The 23,193-nt window shown below is 36.5% G+C and overlaps 1 protein-coding gene across 2 annotated transcripts in view; it reads left to right on the forward strand.

The window, feature by feature from the left end:
* The window catches only part of FHL5 (four and a half LIM domains 5), a 53,772-nt gene extending 32,520 nt beyond the window's left edge, over nucleotides 1-21,252 (forward strand). For both annotated transcript variants that reach the window (XM_021705976.1, XM_008072138.1), the window contains 5 exons: nucleotides 6,339-6,509; nucleotides 7,422-7,596; nucleotides 11,749-11,918; nucleotides 15,909-16,095; nucleotides 21,030-21,252. In XM_021705976.1, the coding sequence (XP_021561651.1) occupies nucleotides 6,351-6,509; nucleotides 7,422-7,596; nucleotides 11,749-11,918; nucleotides 15,909-16,095; nucleotides 21,030-21,193 (855 nt within the window). In that variant the 5' untranslated portion in view covers nucleotides 6,339-6,350 and the 3' untranslated portion in view covers nucleotides 21,194-21,252. The remainder of the gene's footprint in view (nucleotides 1-6,338; nucleotides 6,510-7,421; nucleotides 7,597-11,748; nucleotides 11,919-15,908; nucleotides 16,096-21,029) is intronic.
* The last annotated feature ends 1,941 nt before the right edge of the window (nucleotides 21,253-23,193 follow it).

Genomic DNA, 23,193 nt, shown 5'->3' on the forward strand with positions numbered 1-23,193 from the left:
ATGCTGGGATTATAGAAATGAGTCATTGTGCCCAAACCAGGTAGTCTTTTGATATAGGTTCTTATTTGTGTTTGTTATTATTTTAGGTCAGTTTTTTATTTATTGCTGTATTATTACTCTATAATTTTACTTTCTCATAATATTCTCACATCTTGGTATCAACCTTTTAAGGCTCAAAGTTAACTGGGTCATGATCCTGTTTTTAATTGTTTAGTATAGTTTGTGTATTTCATTTTGAAAGTTTGGCAAAATCCACTCACTTTGACTTGCATTGTATTTTGTACTTAGACTTTTAACTACAAATTTAACTTCTCTAAGTTATCAACAAGTCACAATTTTATGTTTATTTGGGTCATTTTTAATAGTTTATTTATCTTAGAATTTTTCAATTTTATTTACATTTTCTGATTTTTTTGGCATAGAGGTGTTCTATACAGTCAATGCTTATGTAGGTTCAGCACATGTGTTTACAATTTTCATTTTCCTACTCTTTTCTGCATCTGTGAGATTCGATCTGAAGTCAATATTCTTATGCCTGAAGAACACTCTATTATTTATTTTGATGTGGATTCTATATTAATAAATTCAGTTTCTAATTGTCTGAAAATGTCTTTCTCCTTCATTGTCAAAATAAATTTTTATCTATGTATGTACGTCCAGGCTGGCTTCTAATTTTTTTTTCAGCAATTTGAATATATCTCTTCATTGTCTATCTTCCTTTTTTTCTGTTGAGAAGTAGACAATTCCTCAATTTGCTGTTGATCTGAAAGTGATGTTTTGAAATATATTTGTTTTTTGACAGGATTTTTCCCTGTGTATTTTGTAAGTCTGGTTGAGGTTCACGGTTTTTGTTTTTAAAATTTTGGTCATGAACTATTTTGTCAGTTTTGGAAGGCTGGTCATTATTTCTTAAAATATCATTTATACATTTTTCTCCTAATCTCATTCTTACTCTACCACTCATATTTCTTACTTTTTTTTTTTTTTTTTTTTTTTTTTTTGTTTTTTTTTTTTTTTTTTTTTTTTTTTTTTTTTTTTTTTTTTTTTTTAGTAGGTATCTCACTGTCACCCAGGCTGGAGTGCAGTGGCATGCTCATGACCATCACAGCCTCGACCTGCAGGGCTCAGGTGATCTTTCTGCCTCAGCCTTCCAAGTAGCTGGAACCACACACACCCTCCACCACATCTGACTAATTTTTTGATTTATTGTAGAGATGAGGTCTCACCAAGTTGCCTAGGCTGATCTTGAACCCCTGGAATCAGGCAAACCTCTCGCTTCCGGCTTCTAAAGTACTGAGATTACAGGCGTGAGCCACTGTGCCCAGCTTTTCTTATTTTCTTAAGTGCACTTTCCATGTCTTTTCTCATCAAGTTTAAGTTATTTTCTATTTCACTGATTATCTCATTTATTTAATCTAGTCTTTGCTTAATTTCCCTGTTCAGTAACTAATTTTAACTGTTGTAAATTTCCACACTGGAATCTACATGTTATTGTTTCTAATTCTCTGCCAAATTTTCTGATATTTATTATGCTCATCCCTCTGGAAGGATAGTTTTATGTCTGTCTTATAACTCCAAAATCTACAACCTCTTATTTGTATGTTTCTATTGTTTGCTTATGTTCCCTTGACTCATTCTGAATATGTTCATTTTTGTTTAGTGTTAGACATTGCATAGGAAAACTTATGAAAGTAATTGAGACATAGGATGATGTTTTCGTCCTTCAGACAGGATGTGCATTTACCCTGGTGTTCAGTTACAGACACTAGTATTTGAAAATTATCTCAATATAATTTTAGAAATTATATTATCTCAATATAATTTTAGAAATTGAGGTAATTCACAGCTGAGCTTCTGTCTCTGAAATACTAATTTACTTCTGATTTACCCTTATCCCAAGAGTATTGCTCCTTGGGAATCTCATTGACACTAAGTGGAACTACCAGACCTTCTACACTGAAGATCCATGGTCTTTGTCCTCCTAGCCCTTCAAGGTCGTCAGAGCTGCTGCTCAGCTTCTCATTCCATAATTTTTTCTTTCTGAATGTGGAGAAGTTTCTGGGAAAGGAAGACCCTAAATATCAAGCTTACCTGTGTCTTCCTCCTTCTTTTGGACTATGTCAACTCAATTCTTCGCTGCAATATTAATTCTCTGATACCTCCAAGGTAGATATTTTTTTCCACAAGTGAATTTTTTCACCTTTTAATTTTTTTTTTTTATTTTGAAGATGTGGGGTACAATTCAGGGTTAGTCATACAAATGTTCATTATGCAGGTACCCTTGTTAATGAGGGTGCCCCCCACCCACATCTCCAGGCAGATTCCCACTACTGCCAATTCCGCCTCTGACATCAGCTAAGTCAGTGCCTTCAAACTACTCTTTTGAAGGCACCATTTACCTCCTTGTTAACACTTTCCTTACTTGGTATTATTATCCATTCTTTTCTTGAAGTTCTCATGTCCTTTGTCTTTCAAACACTGGGATCTTTTACTGCATCTACTTAATCTCCTCCTCACCACATACTATGCATTTATCTATGAGTTTATCTTTTACCTTTTTTCCACTTGTCTACACTACAGCTTTCTTTGATGGTCTCATCCAATCTCATAACTTCAGTTACCATTGTATCCTGTCAACTATTAGATGGTTCTTCTATGAAAATAGCCGAAATGTCTTAGTTTAATGTGACAACTCAGCCTAATATTTTAGATATCCAGCTTGATGTCCCTCTAGTCTAGTTCCTCTAATTCAATGCACCTGACACTGAGTTAATCTTGTCTCCCAATGAGTTTCTCTTTTTGTGCCCTTGTCTTTTTTTGTGGCACACTAATCAGGTACCCCTATGTGAATTCTCAGGATGACATTTTCTGCCTCCCATTTACTTTTTAAGCCTTCCTGCATTTTGATTCCCACACATGATCTTGAGACATTTCACATAATTCTTTTTTCTAAATCAAGCTATCAACACCTACCTTCACTTGAACACCCCAAATACTTCCTTCTCTGATTCCCAATTTCATTCTCACTCCCTAATCTGAAATCAATCTTTGACTTCTCATAACTCCAAAAGTGTATATACATTGGGGTGCTATTCTATTACTTGGTTTCACAGTCTCTGCAACTCTCTCTCTCTCTCTTTATACATATAAAATATATATAAATGTTTAATATTTTAAATTATATGTAATTACTTATTAATATAAATTGGTTAATAATTAATAGTTTATTCTTATGATTTGTTTCTTTAATGGATTGTCCCTTAAGGGAAATATCTCACTTATTCCTCTCCATAATCCCTCCCCAAACACATCTGACAATACTTTTTTTTAAAAGATGGCATAATATTTGTTGATTAAATGGAATATTGAAAAAAGAGCTACTGCTGGGCACAGTGGCTCATGTCTGTAATCCCAGCACTTTCAGAGGCAGAGACTAGAGGACTGCCTGAGCCCAGGGGCTCAATACCAGCCTGGGCAACACAGTAAGACCTCATTCCTACAATAAAAAAAAAATTAGCTGGTGTGATGGCACATGCCTAAGTTCCATCTACTTGGAAGGCTGAGGCATAAGGATCACCTGAGCCTAGCAGGTTGAGACTGTGGTAGCTGTGAGCATACCACTGCACTCCAGCCTGGGCAACTGAGTGAGACCCTGACTCAGAACATACACACACACACACACACACACACACACACACACACCCCACACCCCAATTAGTTTTCCTCCTAAAGTATATCTACCTTTAATTCCTTCTATCACTATTTCTAAGTTAACTTTCATAAATCTCAACTCAAGACATGTCACTTAGCTATTAAAATAATCAATGTTTATATTTTTCATAGAAAAAAGTTCAACTCTAGTCTGAAACAAGCAATTGAAGACCTAGCTCTAGCTTGCCTTTCCAAACTTATCCCTAAGAGGTCCATACTTAAAGGTGCTATTACACACGTCTAAAATTAAATAAGCAGTTATAGTGAAAATGATATTTCCTATATTAAGGGCTGAAAGCAAAAGGTACATTAAAGGTAACTTATTTCTATTCGGTGATAAACACTTGAACACTGTAATGTGAATAGAACTTTTATTTTTAAAACTTTCAAGGGAATCAGATCTATTTTCCTGCTGTTTCCAAGTCCTCAGTAACCCTCTGAGTGTGTTTGTATTCACTAAAAAGGGACATTTCTGTGGAATAAATCAAATAGAGAATTCAATGTTCTTTGCAGATCATTTTGGCCATGTTCCACTGTGAACTTTCTAGTCTGAATTTTCATCTTTCCTGGGAAAAGACCCACATGTTCCAAATCCTCAGTCTTTTCTCCACTTCTTAGTGAGGAACAGCAGAGCAAAACTGCAACGTACAGAATTAATAATGATGGGCATTTGGCAAGGTTCTCTGCTGGGAACCTAATCGCCAAAATAAGAGAAGGCAAAATGTGTGAGAATAACAGTTCAAATGTAGTTAATCCAAATTCGCATCAAAAATGCTGGAAAAAACATCGTAATAATTAACTGATCTTTTTTATCTGAGTGCTTCTGGCCGGGCATGGTAGCTCAAGTCTGTAATCCCAGCACTTTGGGAGGCCGAGATGAGGGGATTACCTTAGCTCACAAGTTCGAGAACAACCTGGGCAACTTGGTGAGACCTCATCTCTACAACAACTCAAAAAATTAGCCAGGCATGGTAGTGCACGCCTATAGTCCAGGTACTTGGAAGGCTGAGGTGGAAGAATCAACTAAGCCCAGCAGGATGACTCTGGGGTGGCCGTGAGTGTGCCACTGTGCTCTAGTCTGGGCAACTGAGTGAGACTCCAGTTCAAAAAATAAAAATTAAAAAATTCTGAGGCAGAGGAGAGAGCTCTTAACACATTTCTGTAAATACTGAGATGACAAATCTCATTCTCCAAGTAATATCAGTGTTACTACTTTTGGTAGCAATTGAAAATTCATGTTCATGCCAGGCTCGGTGGCTCAGCCTGTAATCCCGCGCCTTTGGGAGGCTGAGTTGAGTGGATTGCCTGAGCCCGCGGGTTCGAGACCCGCCTGGGCAAGCGAGACCTCATCTCTACAATAAATCAAAAAATCAGCTGGATGTGGTAGTGCGTGCCTGTAGTTCCAGCTCCTTGGAAGGCTGAGGCAGAAGGACCACCGGAGCTCAGCAGGTCGAGGCTGCGTTGGCCGGGAGCGGCCACTGCACTCCAGTCTGGGCAACGGAGTGAGATTCCGACTCAAAAAAATAAAAAGAAAAAAGAAAATTCACGTTCAATGCTAAATTAAAACCTTTTGAAGTCTATATGTTTTGTTCCTTAATGATTTTCCTAAATTTCCAAAATAATCAGAGTCATTATCCTCTCATTGGCTTTATGTTTCATTAGTCATTCACCTTACAGAATGAAATTGACCTTGGTGATAAATTCTAACTATTTTATTCATAGCTATCATGAAACAGGTATTTATGCTACATATATGTTAGCTTTTCCCTAAAGCCTGAAGGAGTCTATTACCATTTTCTACCGCTGATGATTTTTTCTGTTCTTCTACGTCTGATTGCTAAATAATGATCACAAAGACCTAGCACTTGGGTTGAATCCTATATGCTGAGGAGTTTTATTTGGACAATTTGGTGTAAAACATTTAAGTGAAGATGTCCAAGGCCCCTACACCTAGCAGAAAACAAATATTTTGGAATCCAGCATAATTGGTGTGATTGAGGCCACAGGTAAGAAGGATATCCCAAAAGAAGACTTGTATGGTCCAGGAAGACTTTAAGATTCACATGCAGAACCCTTATCAGGTACCCAATAAAGATTCAAGGAAGAAAAGTGTAATCTAGAATATGACAATGTAATTGACTATTAGTTTCTATTTGAGTATAAAAGATATTTGGTGTGATTTCCATCAAATTCTGCCTCCAGAACGTTCCAGCAAGACAGCAAGTGATACAGTCAGTAAAAACCCTAGCAGCAGTTCTTACTCATATCCTTGAGGTGAAACCATCCTATTTCAACATTATATCCTATTCTCATTGAATTCCTCATTTGCTCATGATGAATACAAGGTGTTTTTCACAATCTGGCTGCTGGTTTGATGCATTATTTTAGCAAAACACAGAGGAACTGCCAAGTTGGGAGAGTAACCTTTCCTAAATCACTCCAAGTGTCGCCAGGGCTACAGGCATATTTTCTTAAGTTGGTGTTGTTTTGCTTAAGAAAATATAAATTAATTAATATAAATATAAATGCATTCAAATCAAGTACACTCACATTGTACCGAGGCTTTATCATTTATCTTATAAACAAAATTCTGCCGTTATATACATGAATCACTTTCTTATTCTTAGGATCAAACCAACATGACAACCGCTCAGTTTGATTGTCAGTACTGCACAGCCTCACTTCTTGGGAAGAAATATGTACTAAAGGATGACAATCCATACTGCGTCTCATGCTATGATCGTATCTTTTCTAACCGTTGTGAGGAGTGCAAGGAACCAATCGAATCAGATTCCAAGGTAGGTCGCCTCAATTCACAGAATTACTGCATTTGAGCTGCAGATCAATGCTTTAGAATGACTTTTCATTCAGTGTTGACTTTCACCACTATTTCTCAGCTACTAGACATAAGGATCTTAAAAGCTACCATCAGTCAAGTTTCAGCTACTACGCTTAGCACTATAAAATATAACATGCTTTAATCCTTACTTGACCTTATGAGGTGAGTTAGGATGCTGAAGATGAAAGAGGTTAAGATATTTGCCCAAAGTTACACAGCTACAATATTGAGTTATTTCTGGAATAAATAAGGTGTAAATAAATACATCAATAACGGGAGGCATAGGACTCAAAAATCTGTGTTTTCTTACTTAAAAATTTGCCCCATCTCTACTAAATTCCATTGTGCCCTGATACCTCTGACACATACCAGCCATTTTTTCTACATGCTCATTATTTTTTTCCTTCCTTCCTTCCTTCCTTCCTTGCTTCCTTCCTTCCTTCTTCCTTCCTTCCTTCCTTCCTTCCTTCTTTTTCTTTTCTTTGGTTAAATATTATTATTTTGTTGTTGTTGTTTGCTTCTTTAGTTAAGTCTCAAAAAGTAACAGGATTTTGCCATCTAAAATTTAAAACATTATTCCACAAAAAATCTATTTTGTAGTTTCTAAGAAGAATGTAGGAAAAATTTGAAGAAATAGAGAATTTATTTCCCAGCTGACACTTTAGTGACCCATCAAGAAAGCCCCAGGCTCTAGCTCTTAATTACCCTGGAGAGTCTCCTCTCCATGGGTAACAGTATCAATAACAACTTCCCCTCAAGCTGCTAGCACAACCTACTGGCACAAAAATCCCAGGAGTGTTCAGTTTTGTCTTATAAAATGGCCTGTTTTGTTGCAAACAAATTTAATTAACTTTTATTTACTGTCTCGAAGGATCTCTGTTACAAAGGCCGGCACTGGCACGAAGGATGCTTCAAGTGCACCAAATGCAATCACTCTTTGGTGGAAAAGCCTTTTGCTGCCAAGGACGAACGCCTGCTGTGCACAGAGTGCTACTCTAACGAGTGCTCATCCAAGTGCTTCCACTGCAAGAGGACCATCATGCCTGGTAAGGTCTCAAAGGGGTCCTGTCTCTAACTGAAGCTGTGGTGTTTTTCCTTAGGTGCCAGCACGTGAGGACCAGCGCAGCTCACAAAGCCTGGCTTTGAGAAGGAGAAAGACATCTTTCTTACTTAGAAAGAAAAAGGTTGTTCATTCGTTATTCTTTTTTATTATTTCTTTTTTTATTTTAAAGACGTGGGATACAAGTTAGGATCGGATACATAAGTGGTCTACATACAGGTGATGTTTGGGCCTCCCTGGATTGGGATCATGCACTCTTATTTTGTGAGCACTCCTCCCTGGCAGTAGATTGGCGGTAGCCAATCCCTTTCTTGTAGTATTATGATACGTGTTCAGGGTCCACTTATGAGTGAGAACACGTGATACTCAGGTCTTCATTTCTGTGATTAACTCACTGAGTATGATCAACTCTAAACCCATCCAAGTAGCTTCGAAGCCCATCATTTTGTCGTCCTTTATGGCAGCATAACATTGCATCGTGCACTTATACCACTTTTTTGTATCCAGTCCAGTTTTAATGAGTAGCATGGTTGGTTCCATGTTTTTACTCTTGTAAATAATGCTGCATAAACATGCATACACACGTATCTTTCTTTGTAAAATGATTTGAGTTCCTCCAGGTATATTCCCAGTAGGGGGGTTGCTGGATCATATGAAGATCAATTTCTAGTTCTTTCAGAAATCGCCACACTGTTTAACAAAGTGTTTGAACTAGTTTGCTTTCCCACCAACTGTGTAGAAGTGTTCCCTTTTTGCTGTTTAACAAAGTGTTTGAACTAGTTTGCTTTCCCACCAACTGTGTAGAAGTGTTCCCTTTTTGCTGCATCCTCGCCGGCATCTGTTGTTTTTTATCTTATTAGTGATAGCCATTCTTACTGGAGTTAGGTGCTATCTCAATGTGGTTGTGATTTGCATTTCTCTGATGATTAATGAGGCTGGACATTTTTTCATGTGTCTGTTGGTTGTTCGGATGTCTTCTTTTGAGAAGTGTCTATTCATGTCTTTTGCCCACTTTTTAATGGGGCTGTTTGGTTTTTTCCTTTCAGCATATTTGAGTTCCTTGTAGATTCTGGATGTTCCTTTGTCAGATATACAGTCAGTAAATATTTTTTTCCCATTCTGTGGGCTGTCTCTCTGCTCTCTTGATGGCTTCTTTTGCTTTGCAGAAGCTTTTCAGTTTGATGAGGTCCCACTTGTCTATATTATCTCTTACAGCAAGGGCATGTAGGGTTTGGATCAGGAATTGGTAACATATTCCAATTTCTGTATGGGCATCTCCTGCATTTTTTTCTTTTTTGTGTGTTAGAAAACAGGATTTATTGAGAGGACAGAAAAGCTCCCACAGTAGAAGAGGACCCAAGGGGGTTGCCTGTCTCCTGCATTTTCTAAGACTCATATAGTTTGAGATTTTATGTTTAGGTCTTTGATCCATTTAGAGTTGATTGTTGTGGAAGGTGATAGGTAGGGGTTATGTTTCAATCTTCTGCATGGTCCGCAAGTTTTCCCAGCACTGTTTACTGAATAGGTTCACCTCTCCCCAGTGGTTGTTGGTGGAAGCTTTTTCAAAGATGAGTTGGTTGAGAAATTGAGGTTTTGCTTTCTTGATCTCTATCCTATTCTATTGGTCTATATGCCTGTTCTTGTACTGATACCAGGGTGTTTTGATTATTGTAGTCTTAGAATAAAGTTTAAAGTTTGGGAGTGTCATACCTCCCATTCTGTCTCTTTTTTTGTTTTTTGGGTTTTTTTTTTAAATGTTTAAGTATATTTTAAAGATATGGGGTACAATTCAGGGTTAGGTATACAAATGTTCATTATGCACGTATGAAGTATGACTCCCCCCCGCCCCGGGCAGATTTTCATTACTGCCAATTCCGCTGTCCCCGCCCCACCGGGAGTTTCCCGCTGTGGGTAATTGTTCAAGGTCCGCTTATGAGTGAGAACATGTGTTACTCAGTTCTTTGCTTCTGTGAAAGACCACTCAGTATTATAGACTCCAAGTCCATCCAAGTTGCTGCAAAGTTCATAATTTTGTCCTTCTTTATGTCTGTGTAATATTCCATTGTGTATATGTGCCATATTTTTTTTATCCAGTCCTCTTTCAGTTGGCAGCACGGTTGGTTTCACGTTTCTGCTATTGTGAATAATGATGCAATAAACTTGCCGTAAACAAAAAAACAGACAGTACCATTACAAAGTGGGTAAAAGATATGAATAGACACTTCTCAAAAGAAGACACAAGCAGCCAACAGGTACATGAAAAAAAATGCTTAGCTTCACTAGTCATCAAAGAAATGCAAATTAAAATCACACTGAGATACCACCTAACTCTAGTCAGGATAGCCATCATCAATGACTCAAAAAACAACAGTTGCTGGAGAGGACATGGGGAAAAGGGAGCACTTCTACACTGTGGGTGGGAGTGTAAACTAGTACAACCTCTGTGGAAAACAGTTTGACGATTCCTAAAAGATCTAAAAAGTGACTTTCCATATGATCCCACAGTCACCCTTCTGGGAATATACCCGGAGGAACTCAAATCACTCTATGAAAAAGATTCCAGCGCATGCATGTTTATTGCAGCATTACTCACAATAGCAAAAACATGGAACCACTTTGTTTCTTTTGCTGAGGATTGTTCTGGCTATATGGGATTGTGTTTGTTTCTGTATGAATTTCTGTATTGTCATTTCCATGTCTGAGAAGAATGATGATGTACTGCATTGGATCTGTAGATTGCTTTTGGTAGGATAAACATCCTAACAATGTCGATTCTTCCTATTCATGAGCATGGAATATTTTTCCATTTGTTTGTATCTTCTCTGGTTTCTTTGAGCAGTGTTTTGTAGTTTTTGTTGTAAAGGCTTTCGCTTCTCTGGCCAGGAAGATGCCAAGGTATTTCATTTTCTTGTGAGACTATTGTGAATAGGATTGTACTTTTTATTTGGTTCTCTGCCTCTTTGTTGTATAAAATTGCGACTGTCTTTGCCCATTGATTTTATACCCCGAGACTTTGCCAAAGTCCTCTATCAGTGTAAGGAGGTTTTTGACAGATTCCCTTGGGTTTTCCATGTCTAGGAGCATATCTCTGCAAACAGAGACAGCTTAGATTCTTTTCCTGTTTGGATAACCCTGATTTCCTTCTCTTGTCTGATTGCTCTATCTATAACTTCCAACACTATGTTGAACAGGAGAGGTGAGAGTGGGCAGCCTTGTGTTGTTCCAGCTATCAGGGGAAATGCTTCAATTTTCTGTCCATTTGGTAATACGTTGGCTGCGGGTTTATTGTAAATGGTGCTTACACCATCTAGATGGTATGTCAACTCTACACCGAGGTATTCCACATTCATTATTCTTGAATGGGTAGATTACAGAGTTCTTGTATTTTCATAAAGCCTATTTCATAGAAACATTTTGAAACAACACCTGAGCCATGGAAAAAAGGTAAAATTTATACCAATAACACAGCACTAAACATCCTGCCCTAGGCATAGCTGACGGCATCAGAAAGAATGGCTCCTCATGGAAGACTGAGGCCAACTATCGTTCTGTACTGCCATACAAACTGGTTTGAGGATCAGTCATGGTTATTCTCTCTTAGGAACAACAGGGTTTATGTAAATCATTTGGCTAGCACCAATTCTCTATATTTTGATCCTCTTCTCAGTCTTTGTGGATAAGAACATAATTCATTCTCTCTCTCGCTCTTGCTCTCTCATTTTCTTATTATGGATTCAAAAAATTTTTAGGAGGCCATAACTGCACAACATAAATCTTAGTACTGGTGCCCCGGGCATTCCTAATATGCCTATAATGATTATTATGGCCCAATCTATCTAAACCACATGCAGTCATTTGGAGTCTCCACTCTAAGTACTTTCGCATCTCCAAATTGTAGTTCATGCGGGGCTCAAAGGAGTTTACAGTGAAAGAGTGATTTGCCATCATCATGGCTGACCTCTATTAACCCTTTTCCCCCGCAGAGGACTGCTTCTGAAATTGATAACACAGTATTGTTCTATAAGAACAATTCATGTGTCACCTTATCTGTAAAATATATTAAGTAACTTTATATTTTCTTAAAGGAAATAAAATTATGCCTGACTTGTACTAACAGGTTTTTACTTTTGGAGTGCAGGTTCCCGCAAAATGGAATTTAAGGGAAACTACTGGCATGAAACCTGCTTTGTGTGTGAGTATTGCCGACTACCTATAGGAACAAAGCCTTTGATCTCCAAAGAGAGTGGCCATTATTGTGTGCCATGTTTCGAGAAGGTATTTGCTCATTACTGCAACTTTTGTAAGAAGGTAATTTTCTAAAGAGGATGAAGCTTATGGAATCTTTCAGACCACTGCTTTATGTCTAACCCATAGATTTGGAATGAACTGATACTATCATGTTATCTGTGCATTTATATGTCTATGTTAGTTTTTACTTCCAGCATGTCCAAAACTACTTAGCTGTCATGAGGATGACCATCTTTTTTCTTTAATTGACCACAGAATTCCACCGAGAACGTGAATTTAATATTCCAAACAGCCCAAGTGATTTGATATTCCAGTTTCATTCACTGCTTTTCATACAAGATGCTGCATATTCTGGAAGAGGGCACATGTCTCTCTGAATTCAGAATGTTTCTTAGAAAATATTTTTTAATTCAGTATTAACTCTTTCAGAGAATAATGGATTTGCCTCACCAGTGACTAAGGGAACCGATTTCAACAGAATGTTTAATTCTTCGCATTCTTTCTCAGCAACACAAGTGTCTTCTTGGTCGGAAGCCCTTGTATCTTCAAAGAATAGATTAGTAGGCTCAGGAGAGTGCCAAGATCAAGAGGGAAATTCAGTAAACATAAAGACAGAAAGAAGACCAAGAGCTGAAAATTTCTTCACTTCCAGTTCCAGAGTATCCCACAGGGCCTTCTGATTTGATTTTCCATTCAAAATACATTTTTTTAGGTGAAACAAGTAAATTTTTTAAAGTAAACTTCATCCAATTCCTTTTCATCCCCTAAACATTTATGTGAGAAAGTAACTTATGTCTAACACCTTGATGAAGACTGCCTACATTCTATGAAATATATATGGATATTCTTGAAGAAATCCTTGACCTGTGAGGCATCATAAGTTTAAAATGACACTATAAACTGTGACAAGAAATCTGAATCATGAAAACACATTGGATTAGGATAGTTGTTTCAAAATATTTTTGAACTGTGGGCTAGATCTCTTAAGAGCATTTGTATATTTGCATCAGGACAGTTGGAAGTCACACTACCACTTTCAACATATTCAAGCACACCTGTGTGCACACAAATATACAGCAATTTTTATGTGTATTACCAACACCAGTAATGCATTTAAGGAAGCATCAATACGCTATCCTAAGTTATAATTATTAAATTACATAATAACGATGACTAAGAATTGCAATTGGTAATAACATGACATGAAGTCCTCTTATACCCGTAGACCTCCAGAAATACAGACTTAGAAAATGACTTGACAAGTAGCAGTCAAACCCTATGACTTTGTGACATATAAAGCTCCAAAAAATTACCAGAGTGAATGACAGCTTTTAAAAACATGCTGGAAATAAAATGAGCAGTTTTATCTCACTGTTTGAAAGATAATTAAGGTGACCAATTTTAAAGCTTCATTTCTTAAAGACAAGCTAAAATAGTAATGAAACATGTGAGAATTGTCTTAAATTCATTTACTAGACACAATATAGTCTCTTTCAATGCTATAAGAATTCAAGAAGGAAACTTCTTAGTATATCAGAGCTGAATACTGTCTGAGCCAAAGTACTGGCATTTCCCAGGTTATGGAAGACTGTGACTATATTTAGGATATGATTTGAAGTCATCAAAAATTTACAAAATATTTATATTGGGTAGCAGACAGATTATGACATGCCAGATTATTTTCTATGTAATTTTTTAAAACCACAAATTCTTTAAGGAAAGCTGGATATAAATGTTTTTAATCAAGATACTCCAAACTAAGCAAATGTTTTCAACTCAAATCCAAAACCAAATATTTTTCTTAAAAATAGCAAAAACTACTTAAAAACCAGGTCCTTAGAACTTTTTTCCATAGATTTTATTTTGTTACACTAAAATTTATTTTCTACTAAAAAACAAGTGACTTCAAGCTACAAGTGTTTCTATTCCAAACCCCTCAAGAGTCAAAAAGAGATAAAGGTAGTTTTCAATTCTTCATCTTGTCACCTACTGAGCACACAATCATTATTGCCTCCATTTTGCCAGAGAAGAAACTTGTTCTAAATCCTGAGATCAATCAGTGGCAAAAAACAAGTCTCGATATTAGACTTCGTCTTAACCTTACAACCTCTTCAAAAGGAATATTATTATAAGCAAACTATTTTAACATTCTGGAATTTCTTCTTTCTAATTAAACAGTCTTTGGTGTATATATCAAGTTTTATTGCTGTGAATACATTTTTCCAAGTTTCAAATCTTCTAAGCATTGCCTGTTAATTATTAGACCAAACAAATCAAAGGAAACATGAATTCTGCTGTGCCTGCTATAGGCATTTGAAGTCAGTAGGGGGTATTTTAAATTGCTTTACTTCCATCACACCATTATGCTTCCCATTTACTTATTCAGAATAGTATACTTTTTTCCCCACTAGGAAAAATAACTTGTATAGCAAATATCTTTAACTTCTAAGATGTTTATAAGATTAAAAAATCTTTAAAACCATCATTTCAAGACTCTATGTCACAGACAAACATTTTTGAGTTTGCAAACAGTAAGCTGGTTTAAAATAAGCTCTGTTTTTTTCACTATTTAGTGAATTTGGTACAAAGGTTATAGGAACCATCTCAGGTAGCCCATTGCTTTAGTCATTGGGCTTTTTTTTTTTTTTAAGACATTTATGTAACACATTCCAGGTTCTACAGCAATGCCAGCATTGCCTAATATTGTATCCATATGATTCTAAATAAAGATTTCTCAGATTTTAAAAAGTATAATCCACGGATTAAATTGGGGGGAAAAAATATATATATATATAATCTTATCAAAACTAATTAGCATCTCTGACAAAACCTTGCCACATCACACCCTAATGCTCAGTTTATAATAGCCATTAATTTGAGTTCTGAACCCCACGGCACCCCATTGCTAAATGGAATTGCTTTCCAAAGGTTGTATTTTTTCTTAGTGTTTATTCATTTATTCAACAAGGTTTTATCAGCTGCTTATCCATGCAAGGTATCCTGGTCTCAGGATTGTACTAATGGTTAAACACAAAGGCTGTGGAGTCAAACTGTGTAGGCTTGAATCCTAGTTCTCTGTGGCCATAGCAAGTAACTTAAAGACTCTCGGCAGGGCACGGTGGCTCACGCCTGTAATCCTAGTACCTTGGGAGGCCGAGAAGGGCAGATTGCTTGAACCCAGGAGTTCAAGACCAGCCTGGGCAACATAGCAAAACTTCATCTCTACAAAAAAATCAAAAAATCAACTGAGCATGGTGGCACATATCTGTAGTCCCAGTTGAGCATGGTGGCACATATCTGTAGTCCCAGCTACTAGGGAGGATGAAGCGGAAGGATTGCCTGAGCCGGGGTGGCTGAGATTGCCATGAGCTGCACTCTTCTGATCATGCCACAGCGGCCCAACCTGGGTGACAGTAGGGTGTTAGTCCTTCAAGGGGAAACATAATGGTCTCTACCGTGTAGACGTACTGAGAATATTCAGAAGAGGTCATCTCTTAACGCAATGCTAAGAACTAGAAAAACACCTAAGAAATATTAGTCATATTAGAAAATGATGGTGGCTTGCCAATTTCATTCAGGGTTGCTACTGCTGGGTATTCTTGAACCTAGTGTAAAGCTTTCAGGAAAAATTTTTTTTTTCTTTTCAGCATCCTTGAAAGTTAGATATATAGATACAAGAACATAGTATCAAAGATAACGTTAATGCCAGATCTTTAAAACCAACATAACAAAAGTCAGAAAAATAAAAGGAAATGAAACAAAAACCTTCTTTTTTATTTCCATCTTCCTCGTCCAGTATGACTCTGCCTCTTTTCTGTCTCACTGTAGGAGAAAAATTAGAATAATTCTCATTTCAGTTGTAGTTAATCCTTTATAGCCTTTGGCTTCTCATTGATTAAAAAAACATAAACTTTTAAGGAAAAGAACATTCTAACACAAGATGATAGAGTAGCCCAAAGCACGAGTTGTAGACATAAAAGAGTCATGAAATGATCTGAATCGTAATGGCTCCTATGGTCATTGCCTTTTTTTTTTGCGATCTTTTGGCAGGTGATAACTTCAGGTGGGATAACATTTCGTGACCAGCTATGGCATAAAGAGTGTTTTCTGTGTAGTGGTTGTAGGAAAGAGCTCTGTGAAGAAACATTTATGTCCAGAGATGATTATCCATTCTGCTTGGACTGCTACAACCATCTTTATGCCAAAAAATGTGCAGGCTGTTTCAAACCCATTACTGGTAAGTTCGTCAGTTCAGTGTGATCATACCATGAGGAAGTTATAACTATGAAAAATACTATTTAGTTAATTTAGGAAAGGAAGTAAAAAAATGAAAATCTTTCATTTATGTTTTCTCTTGAGAGAAACACAAGTGGATGTCCATATGTAAATATAAATATTGCACAGACCCTTCAGGGAAAGTGCGGAGTATAATTTAGGTGACTGTATGCTGTAGAGGGTAATTACATACTAAACTTAGGTACTGACTCTAAGTAAGTAGCAGTTCAAGAAAGGAGGAGAACAGGATGACTGAGAGGTCAGAGAAGACCTTCATAAGGAGACGTGCTCGGAGCTTCATTAAGGATTTGAGTGGGAAGAAGAGCTTCTAGGAAATCAGTATCCTGCTTAATTCCAAAATACGGCCATGCAGCCTTAAGATGGAAAAGGTTTTAATTAAATACAGCTATTGTATAGAACATCTGAAACTGTAATAATTACAGTAGCATAGGTCAGGAATTAATTAAACTTCATTTTAAGATGCTTCATAAAAGTGTGCTATTCTCTTTTCTCTCTATTCACTTGCAATTATGAAGTGCATTTATGAGTACATGAAAGAAAACAAGATAGCATTTTGCTGAAGAAAAAATACATGTGACATGATTTGAAAATAGCATAATGATGAATGGATTCATGCTAAATAGGCTTTTAAAGTAAAGCAAAAAACAAAAAAACACGTATTTTCCCCGGTGACACTTCTAAAATCTTAATCCTGCAATAAAGAAACTGATGCTCCCATGACACTCGAGAAACCCATCAGCTATCCTTTTTGGCAGTTTATAGTCACTAATAATGTGGCAGAATTGTATTTTTACTCTCTATTTCTAGTATTCTTAGATAATATTTCCATTTTTAGTTCAATATAGAGTAGAATTAAAGATTATTTTATCCCTATCCTCTGCCTTCATCTTCAAATATGTAACAGAATAAAAGTTTAATCTTCAGGCAACCTCCAACCACAAGAAAGCGTTTCACTGCAAACCCCAGCTTGGTAGGCTTTCACTGACTTGTAAAGGGAGGGAGGGAGTAACTTGGACAAACAGCATATTCCTGTTTGTCTATACAGGGGCACCATGTTTGTCAGAATCTCACACTGGCCCACAGGCTACATCTGACCAGCAGACAGGTTGTTTGGCCTGCCCATATTTGGAAGCAACTAATGTGCAATTCATCTCTGCAACCAAAGGTAAATGAAGAGCCTGCCATGGATGAGGAATCTGCCTCCACATTTCCCAGCAGGTCCAACGTCATATAGAGCCAGTGGCTACCTCTTTGCATGGAGCTTGCCCTCTCTGTTCCTCATAACCTGTCTGTGTCAGTCAGCTAAGTCACCTCCCTGGCTCTTGCAAGGAATTGCATTAGCAATCCTAGACTATTGGGCTCCAGAGTCGGTGCTCTTCACCACCCTGCTGTCCTGCATTTGGTAACTCCTATAACCAAGAGGACAAGCTACCTTCTCTATCGATTTTAGTTAGAAAATGAAACTTTTAGGTATGCAACCGTACCTGGAGCTCCAGAATCATCTTAGCAGAATCTGCATTCTCCATCAGTTTATTATACAACACTTTTATTTAATTGGATCAGAAAAAGGGGTCTTCAATAAGAAAATTAAACTCAAAATGGGCTTCAAAGTTCTCTGGGAACCCAAGTGACTAATATTGATCTATAAAAAGTCTACACAAGTCCTAAACTTGAGTTTCAATTTTGAGCCACCACAGATCCATGTGGCTGTCTAAGTGATTTTTCTGATTGATTGTTCTAGATCAATCACTGAGTCCAGTTTTTTAAAGTTCAGATAAAAAAACAACTTTGTTTTGCACAGAAACATAAAGATGATCAAAAACAAAAGATCTGACCCAATACTAATCCAAATGCAGTATTATATATGTAACTTAAAAGAGTCATTCTGAAAAATATGTTTGATAATTACCTTAATCCTCTTTTGGCTTTGTGATTGAGGTACCAGAGACTGAAATACCTGTGATACCTTCCAACTCATTTTATTATTTCTTGAGCTGGTGGTTAAATAACTATAGGCCTGGGAGTAGTGCTTCTTTAAAATTGAACGATTTGAACTAATATACCATAAGGAATTCTGATACTGCCACATATTTATCTTCAGAAAGTTGAGCATTCATGTGAACATTAGGCCATCTTAAGAAGCAATGTTTTCTTGATTAAAGGATAAAAAACTTCTGTTAGACAAAAGGAATGAGTTCAAGAAATCTATCATACAACATAGGGACTATACTTAATAACCATATACTGTATTATATGTTTGAAAATTGCTCACAGAGTAGATTTTAAGTGTTCTCATCACAAAAAATTGTAAGCATGTGAGGCAGTGTTTTGTTAATTGACTTGGTGTGGTAGGTAATTTGATTTAGACATTTCACAATGTATACCTATATCAAAACATTATGTTGTATAACAAACACACAATTTTTATTTGACAATGAAAAATTAATCAATTTTTAGAAAGAAGCTATATATTAGAATTTTTGTCAAAATAATATTTTATATTAATTAAGTCTATCTATAAGGCATCAAGCATAATTTTTTAAAATCCCATTACAATGAACTTGCTTCATTTGAAGAAACTTCAGTTGTAACTAGTTTTTTCTCTTCTCCTTTAAGATTGGATTAACCTCTCAAAGTATCAGGGATAAATGAAGCAGCATGATGTAGTGAAAAGGGTTCTAGACTGGGGAATGAGAGACCTTGGTCCTCCTCTGTCCTGACTACTGTGTGATTGTGGGTGTATAATTCAGCTCCCAAGATCCTCATTTGCCTCATATGCAAAATGAGGGGTTGAACAGGATCACATATTAGCTTTCTTCAATCTCTGTTTATTTTAAGGAAAAGAAGTTTCAAGTGTTGTGGTTTCTTCAGAGAGAGATGCTAATATTCCTGATTATATTTTTTGCAAAAGATAAAGCCAAACTAATTTGGTGAGGTTAAAAACCAGAGCCCCTAAAACCAGACAGCCTGGGCTAGAATCCCAGATCTGTCACTTACTCCCTGGGTGACCTTGGGAAAGTGATTAAACTTCTCTGCTTCTCAGTTTTAGTCTGCAAAGTGAAAATGATGCTAATATGTACCCATGAAGGTAAGGGAAGGGCTATATAGGGTAACACACTTACAGGGCTTGGAACAGAGATTGGCACGTATTCAAACGTTCAACAATACTAGCTCTTATTCCACTGACTTGTCAGAAACCCATGAAACCAGATAAAACATACGTCAAAAACCTGTTTCCCGGATGGTTTTCTTACTGCAAATAGCCTAAGGGAATACACATATTCAAATTTAGGACAACTTACAAACATCTCACATGTTGGGTCAGTCCTTTTTTAAAGTCCTGCTGCCAGATGCTTCAACTTTTTTCCTCTTTGTAAAATTCTAGAAGAATTACTTCTACATTTTGCCACTTGTACAGGTTCTACTAATAAAATCAAGAAAAACTCATGCACATCAAAATGCTAGACATGTAATAATTAGTTTTATGAACAGACACGGTTTAGTAGATATAGAACATTACTCTTGCAGTCAGCTTATTAATATTTTGAATAACATTAAGGGAATTAATTGGTACACAATTGATTTACTAGAAAGTAATGATATCCGATAGCATCACATTAATAGATAAGCAAGCATAAGTTTAATTAGGTAAAAAAGAGGAATTTGATGCAAATTTTTCTACAAATTACTAAACTGTATACAAAGGCATCAAATAAGGATTTCAGGCTGGAAACAAAAGTTAATTATGATACATAAGAAAAGTTTATCTTAAATCAAATTCTTATTCACTCTTTTGCTTCAGTATTTCAAGTGGAATATTTGGAAATTACATGTGTATCGGCACATGAATCATGTTAACCTCAATCTAGAGATGATAAGCAAATCACAGGAAGTCCACAGTACTAAGATCATCTGAAGAAACATCAAATAAATAAAGGCTGAAGCCTGCGGCATCTCAACTTTTTCCCAATTTCTAGACCTTTTCTTCTTTCCTACAATTTCTCAAAATTAATTCCTTGAACTGCACTCTGGAATCACACGAGGGAGACGAAGATGAGACTCACTGCAAACTCAAGTTCAGCTACTTTTTAAAGAAATAGTGTGGTTCAAGTGAGGCCCAAGTTAGAGAAGCGGGGGCTGATGAAGTGTACCTAATCAAGTGGCTTAGTGGCTTCACTGGCCAAAGTGGTCCGATTCACAGATCTTTGTTGCAATCCTAAGCTGAAGTCATCTCAGGGAAAGGTAATAAGGTCATCACATTAGGACAGCAGCATGATAGTTTGGATGAAATTCTTTATTTGGGCATTCTGGAACATGTGCCCCAAACCATGTGACTATGGGACCTATTCTTAAGTAAAAGTAGGCATGGAAAAATGAGAGAGGAGAAGAGAACTAAATGTCATCGAAACATCAGATACTAGGCTAGGAAGTGTACATTCATCTTATTTTGTCTTCACTTTGTAGCTAAGAAAACTTAAAAAGGAAAGGAAGGAGAAATATATTCATACTTAGATATTGCTGACTTTGAAACCTATGTACCCTCTTTCTACTGCACTATGCTGTATCTCTTTATTTGTCTTAAACAATTCTTATCTGTTTCCAAAAATATGTCGTTTGTATATCCAGCTTCTACTTGCTTCTGTAGATAATGGCAGAAATTGGCTCAGAATCTGATTAGGAGGCGTAGGAAGAACTTGACTGTGGCTGACATTCCCAGACAGAGACAGCATCAAGGGTACCATTCTTTTCTGGGTGATGTGCCTCTCCATTGTCTTGTTCATGGCTATATCCTCAGTTCCTAGAGGAATACCTGATGGAACACTCAATCTATTCTTTGAAAAGATAGATTATTTTTGTTTTCCAATTCCTTTACAGGTCTCGGAGATGTCAAGTTTATCTGCTTTCAAGACCGTCAGTGGCATAGTGAATGCTTTAACTGTGGGAAGTGCTCTGTCTCCTTGGTGGGCGAAGGTTTCCTGACTCAGAATGAGAAAATATTCTGCCGCAAATGTGGCTCTAGGGTAGACACCAGCATCTAGAAGGAGCAGTCTTTCTGCTCCTGAAATCTGCTGTCCTTTGTTGTCACTAAATCCAGAACACAGTTGAAGCTGTATTTTTTATTTACATTTTAGAAAATGTTAACATAGAGTTTATAGAGACAGAGTTTTTACACACATTCTGATTGAACTGTTGTCTAAGGGTACAAAAAACACAGTCTAACAGAAATGAATATATATCAAATCATAAAGGCACTTCTTGCAAAACACTGCACTCTGCTGTTAGAAACATAGGAAAATATCTTTTCATAATCAAGTATATGACCTAAGAGTCACAGATGTAACTACTGAAGGATGATGTTTTTTAAACCTACAGAGTAAAAGAAAACTGGGAAATCAAATTGAGAAGTTTACATAAGATAAATGACTGCATTCCTAGCTAGCTGATTATATATAATATGATAGATTGGCTATGAATTGTAGAAGAACAAAATTGATCAGGGAAAATTGATGAGCAATTATCACACAATTATCACCTTTTAGAATTGTGTCATTTTACAATTATTCTTTTATTGTTCATGCATAGTGATTTTAGAATTGAAAAGCAAAGCAGCAATTTGCCCTCATATATACTGCTTCCATAGCGGGTATGTTCCTGTGTTTAATCAATGGAATTTGAGAATAGTGAACACGATGGCTCTCATACTCCACATAGGTATGAAGGGGATCATTTCTACCGAGGGATATCCAAAACGTGGGTTTCAACACATTTTGTATGAAATGTATTTTCAAAGCTCACAATTATTTTTCTAAATGCTTGCAGAATCCATGAAATAAAAGTCTATTCTTTCAAGTGGAGCTCACCAGGATAATCTTTGTCCCCAAAGGCAAACCTTTAAAGTAAATAGATCATTAAATCATCACTTGTGGAAATGAGTTTTAGGGAAGGGATTGAGTGTTGGAACATGACTTTCATCCAGATATCTAAAGATATAATAGAATGCATAATTAGCGCTGTGCCTCATGCATTTCACCTTCTAAAATTGCATAGATGATTAATGGGCAGACATAAAAGTGGGCTTTAAAGAAATCTAGCAATAATAAGAGCTGAAAAAAGAATAATTCACTGCTGATAATTCAGGACTTGCAAAACAGCACTATAGAATATTGTGGGCTGTAGAGGAGCCCTTACCACTGTCCTTCCATACTTGCGTCACCCACCTTACCCCAAGCCAATCTTGCCCCCAGTGTCAATCTGTTGCATGACCAGGAGGTGCACTCTTAACCCCAAGCAGGCAGGCGAGAGATAAGTCAGTGTTTATTATCACAAAGAAAGTAACAGCTTTAGTGAAAAGTTTCTCTTTCATCACCATATGTTTATCTTTATATAAGTTTTCAATTGATCATGAGCCCTAGCTTCTCCTGGACAATATTTTCCACATTATTTGGGAAAGCAACCTCTGCTCTCCATAGTCAACCATCACATTTGATTATGGTATCTCTTGGGTGAGGCAGAGAAATCAGGAGAAGAAACCCCACATAGACATAACGTATCTGTAAGTGTCTACTCTCAGATTGCTGCATAGCATTAAAGGTTCTGATTGAAATGTAATTATAGGCTATCACTGATTACAATGACTAAAATAGCATCACAGAATATTCAATTAAAATTGGCATAGAAACAATTTTTGAAGTAGTTTAAAATGCAAGTACATTCAGAGATGTTAACAATTTAGAGATACTAATAAAAGCTCAGACTACATAGACCATTTGAAAACTATAATTGTATTTTCAGATTAACAATGCAAAAGTATTTTCTCATATTCACATTGTAAAATGCAGACAAAATTATGAATGATTTTCTGTATTATAGGAAATTGCACAGGTAGAACTAAATATGCCAATTGTTCTAATCTTGAAAATAATAGAGCATTGCACATATAGAAAATCAAGCTACTTAAAGTCTGGAAAGATATATAATGTGTAGCATTTTTTCTTAATTAATTTTAAATAAATATACTCCATGTACAGTTTTCTTAGTT

Source organism: Carlito syrichta, unplaced genomic scaffold (genome assembly GCF_000164805.1).
Source record: "Carlito syrichta isolate Samal-C Ts95f unplaced genomic scaffold, Tarsius_syrichta-2.0.1 Scaffold314865, whole genome shotgun sequence".
In the NCBI taxonomy this organism is placed as follows: Eukaryota; Metazoa; Chordata; class Mammalia; order Primates; family Tarsiidae; genus Carlito; species Carlito syrichta.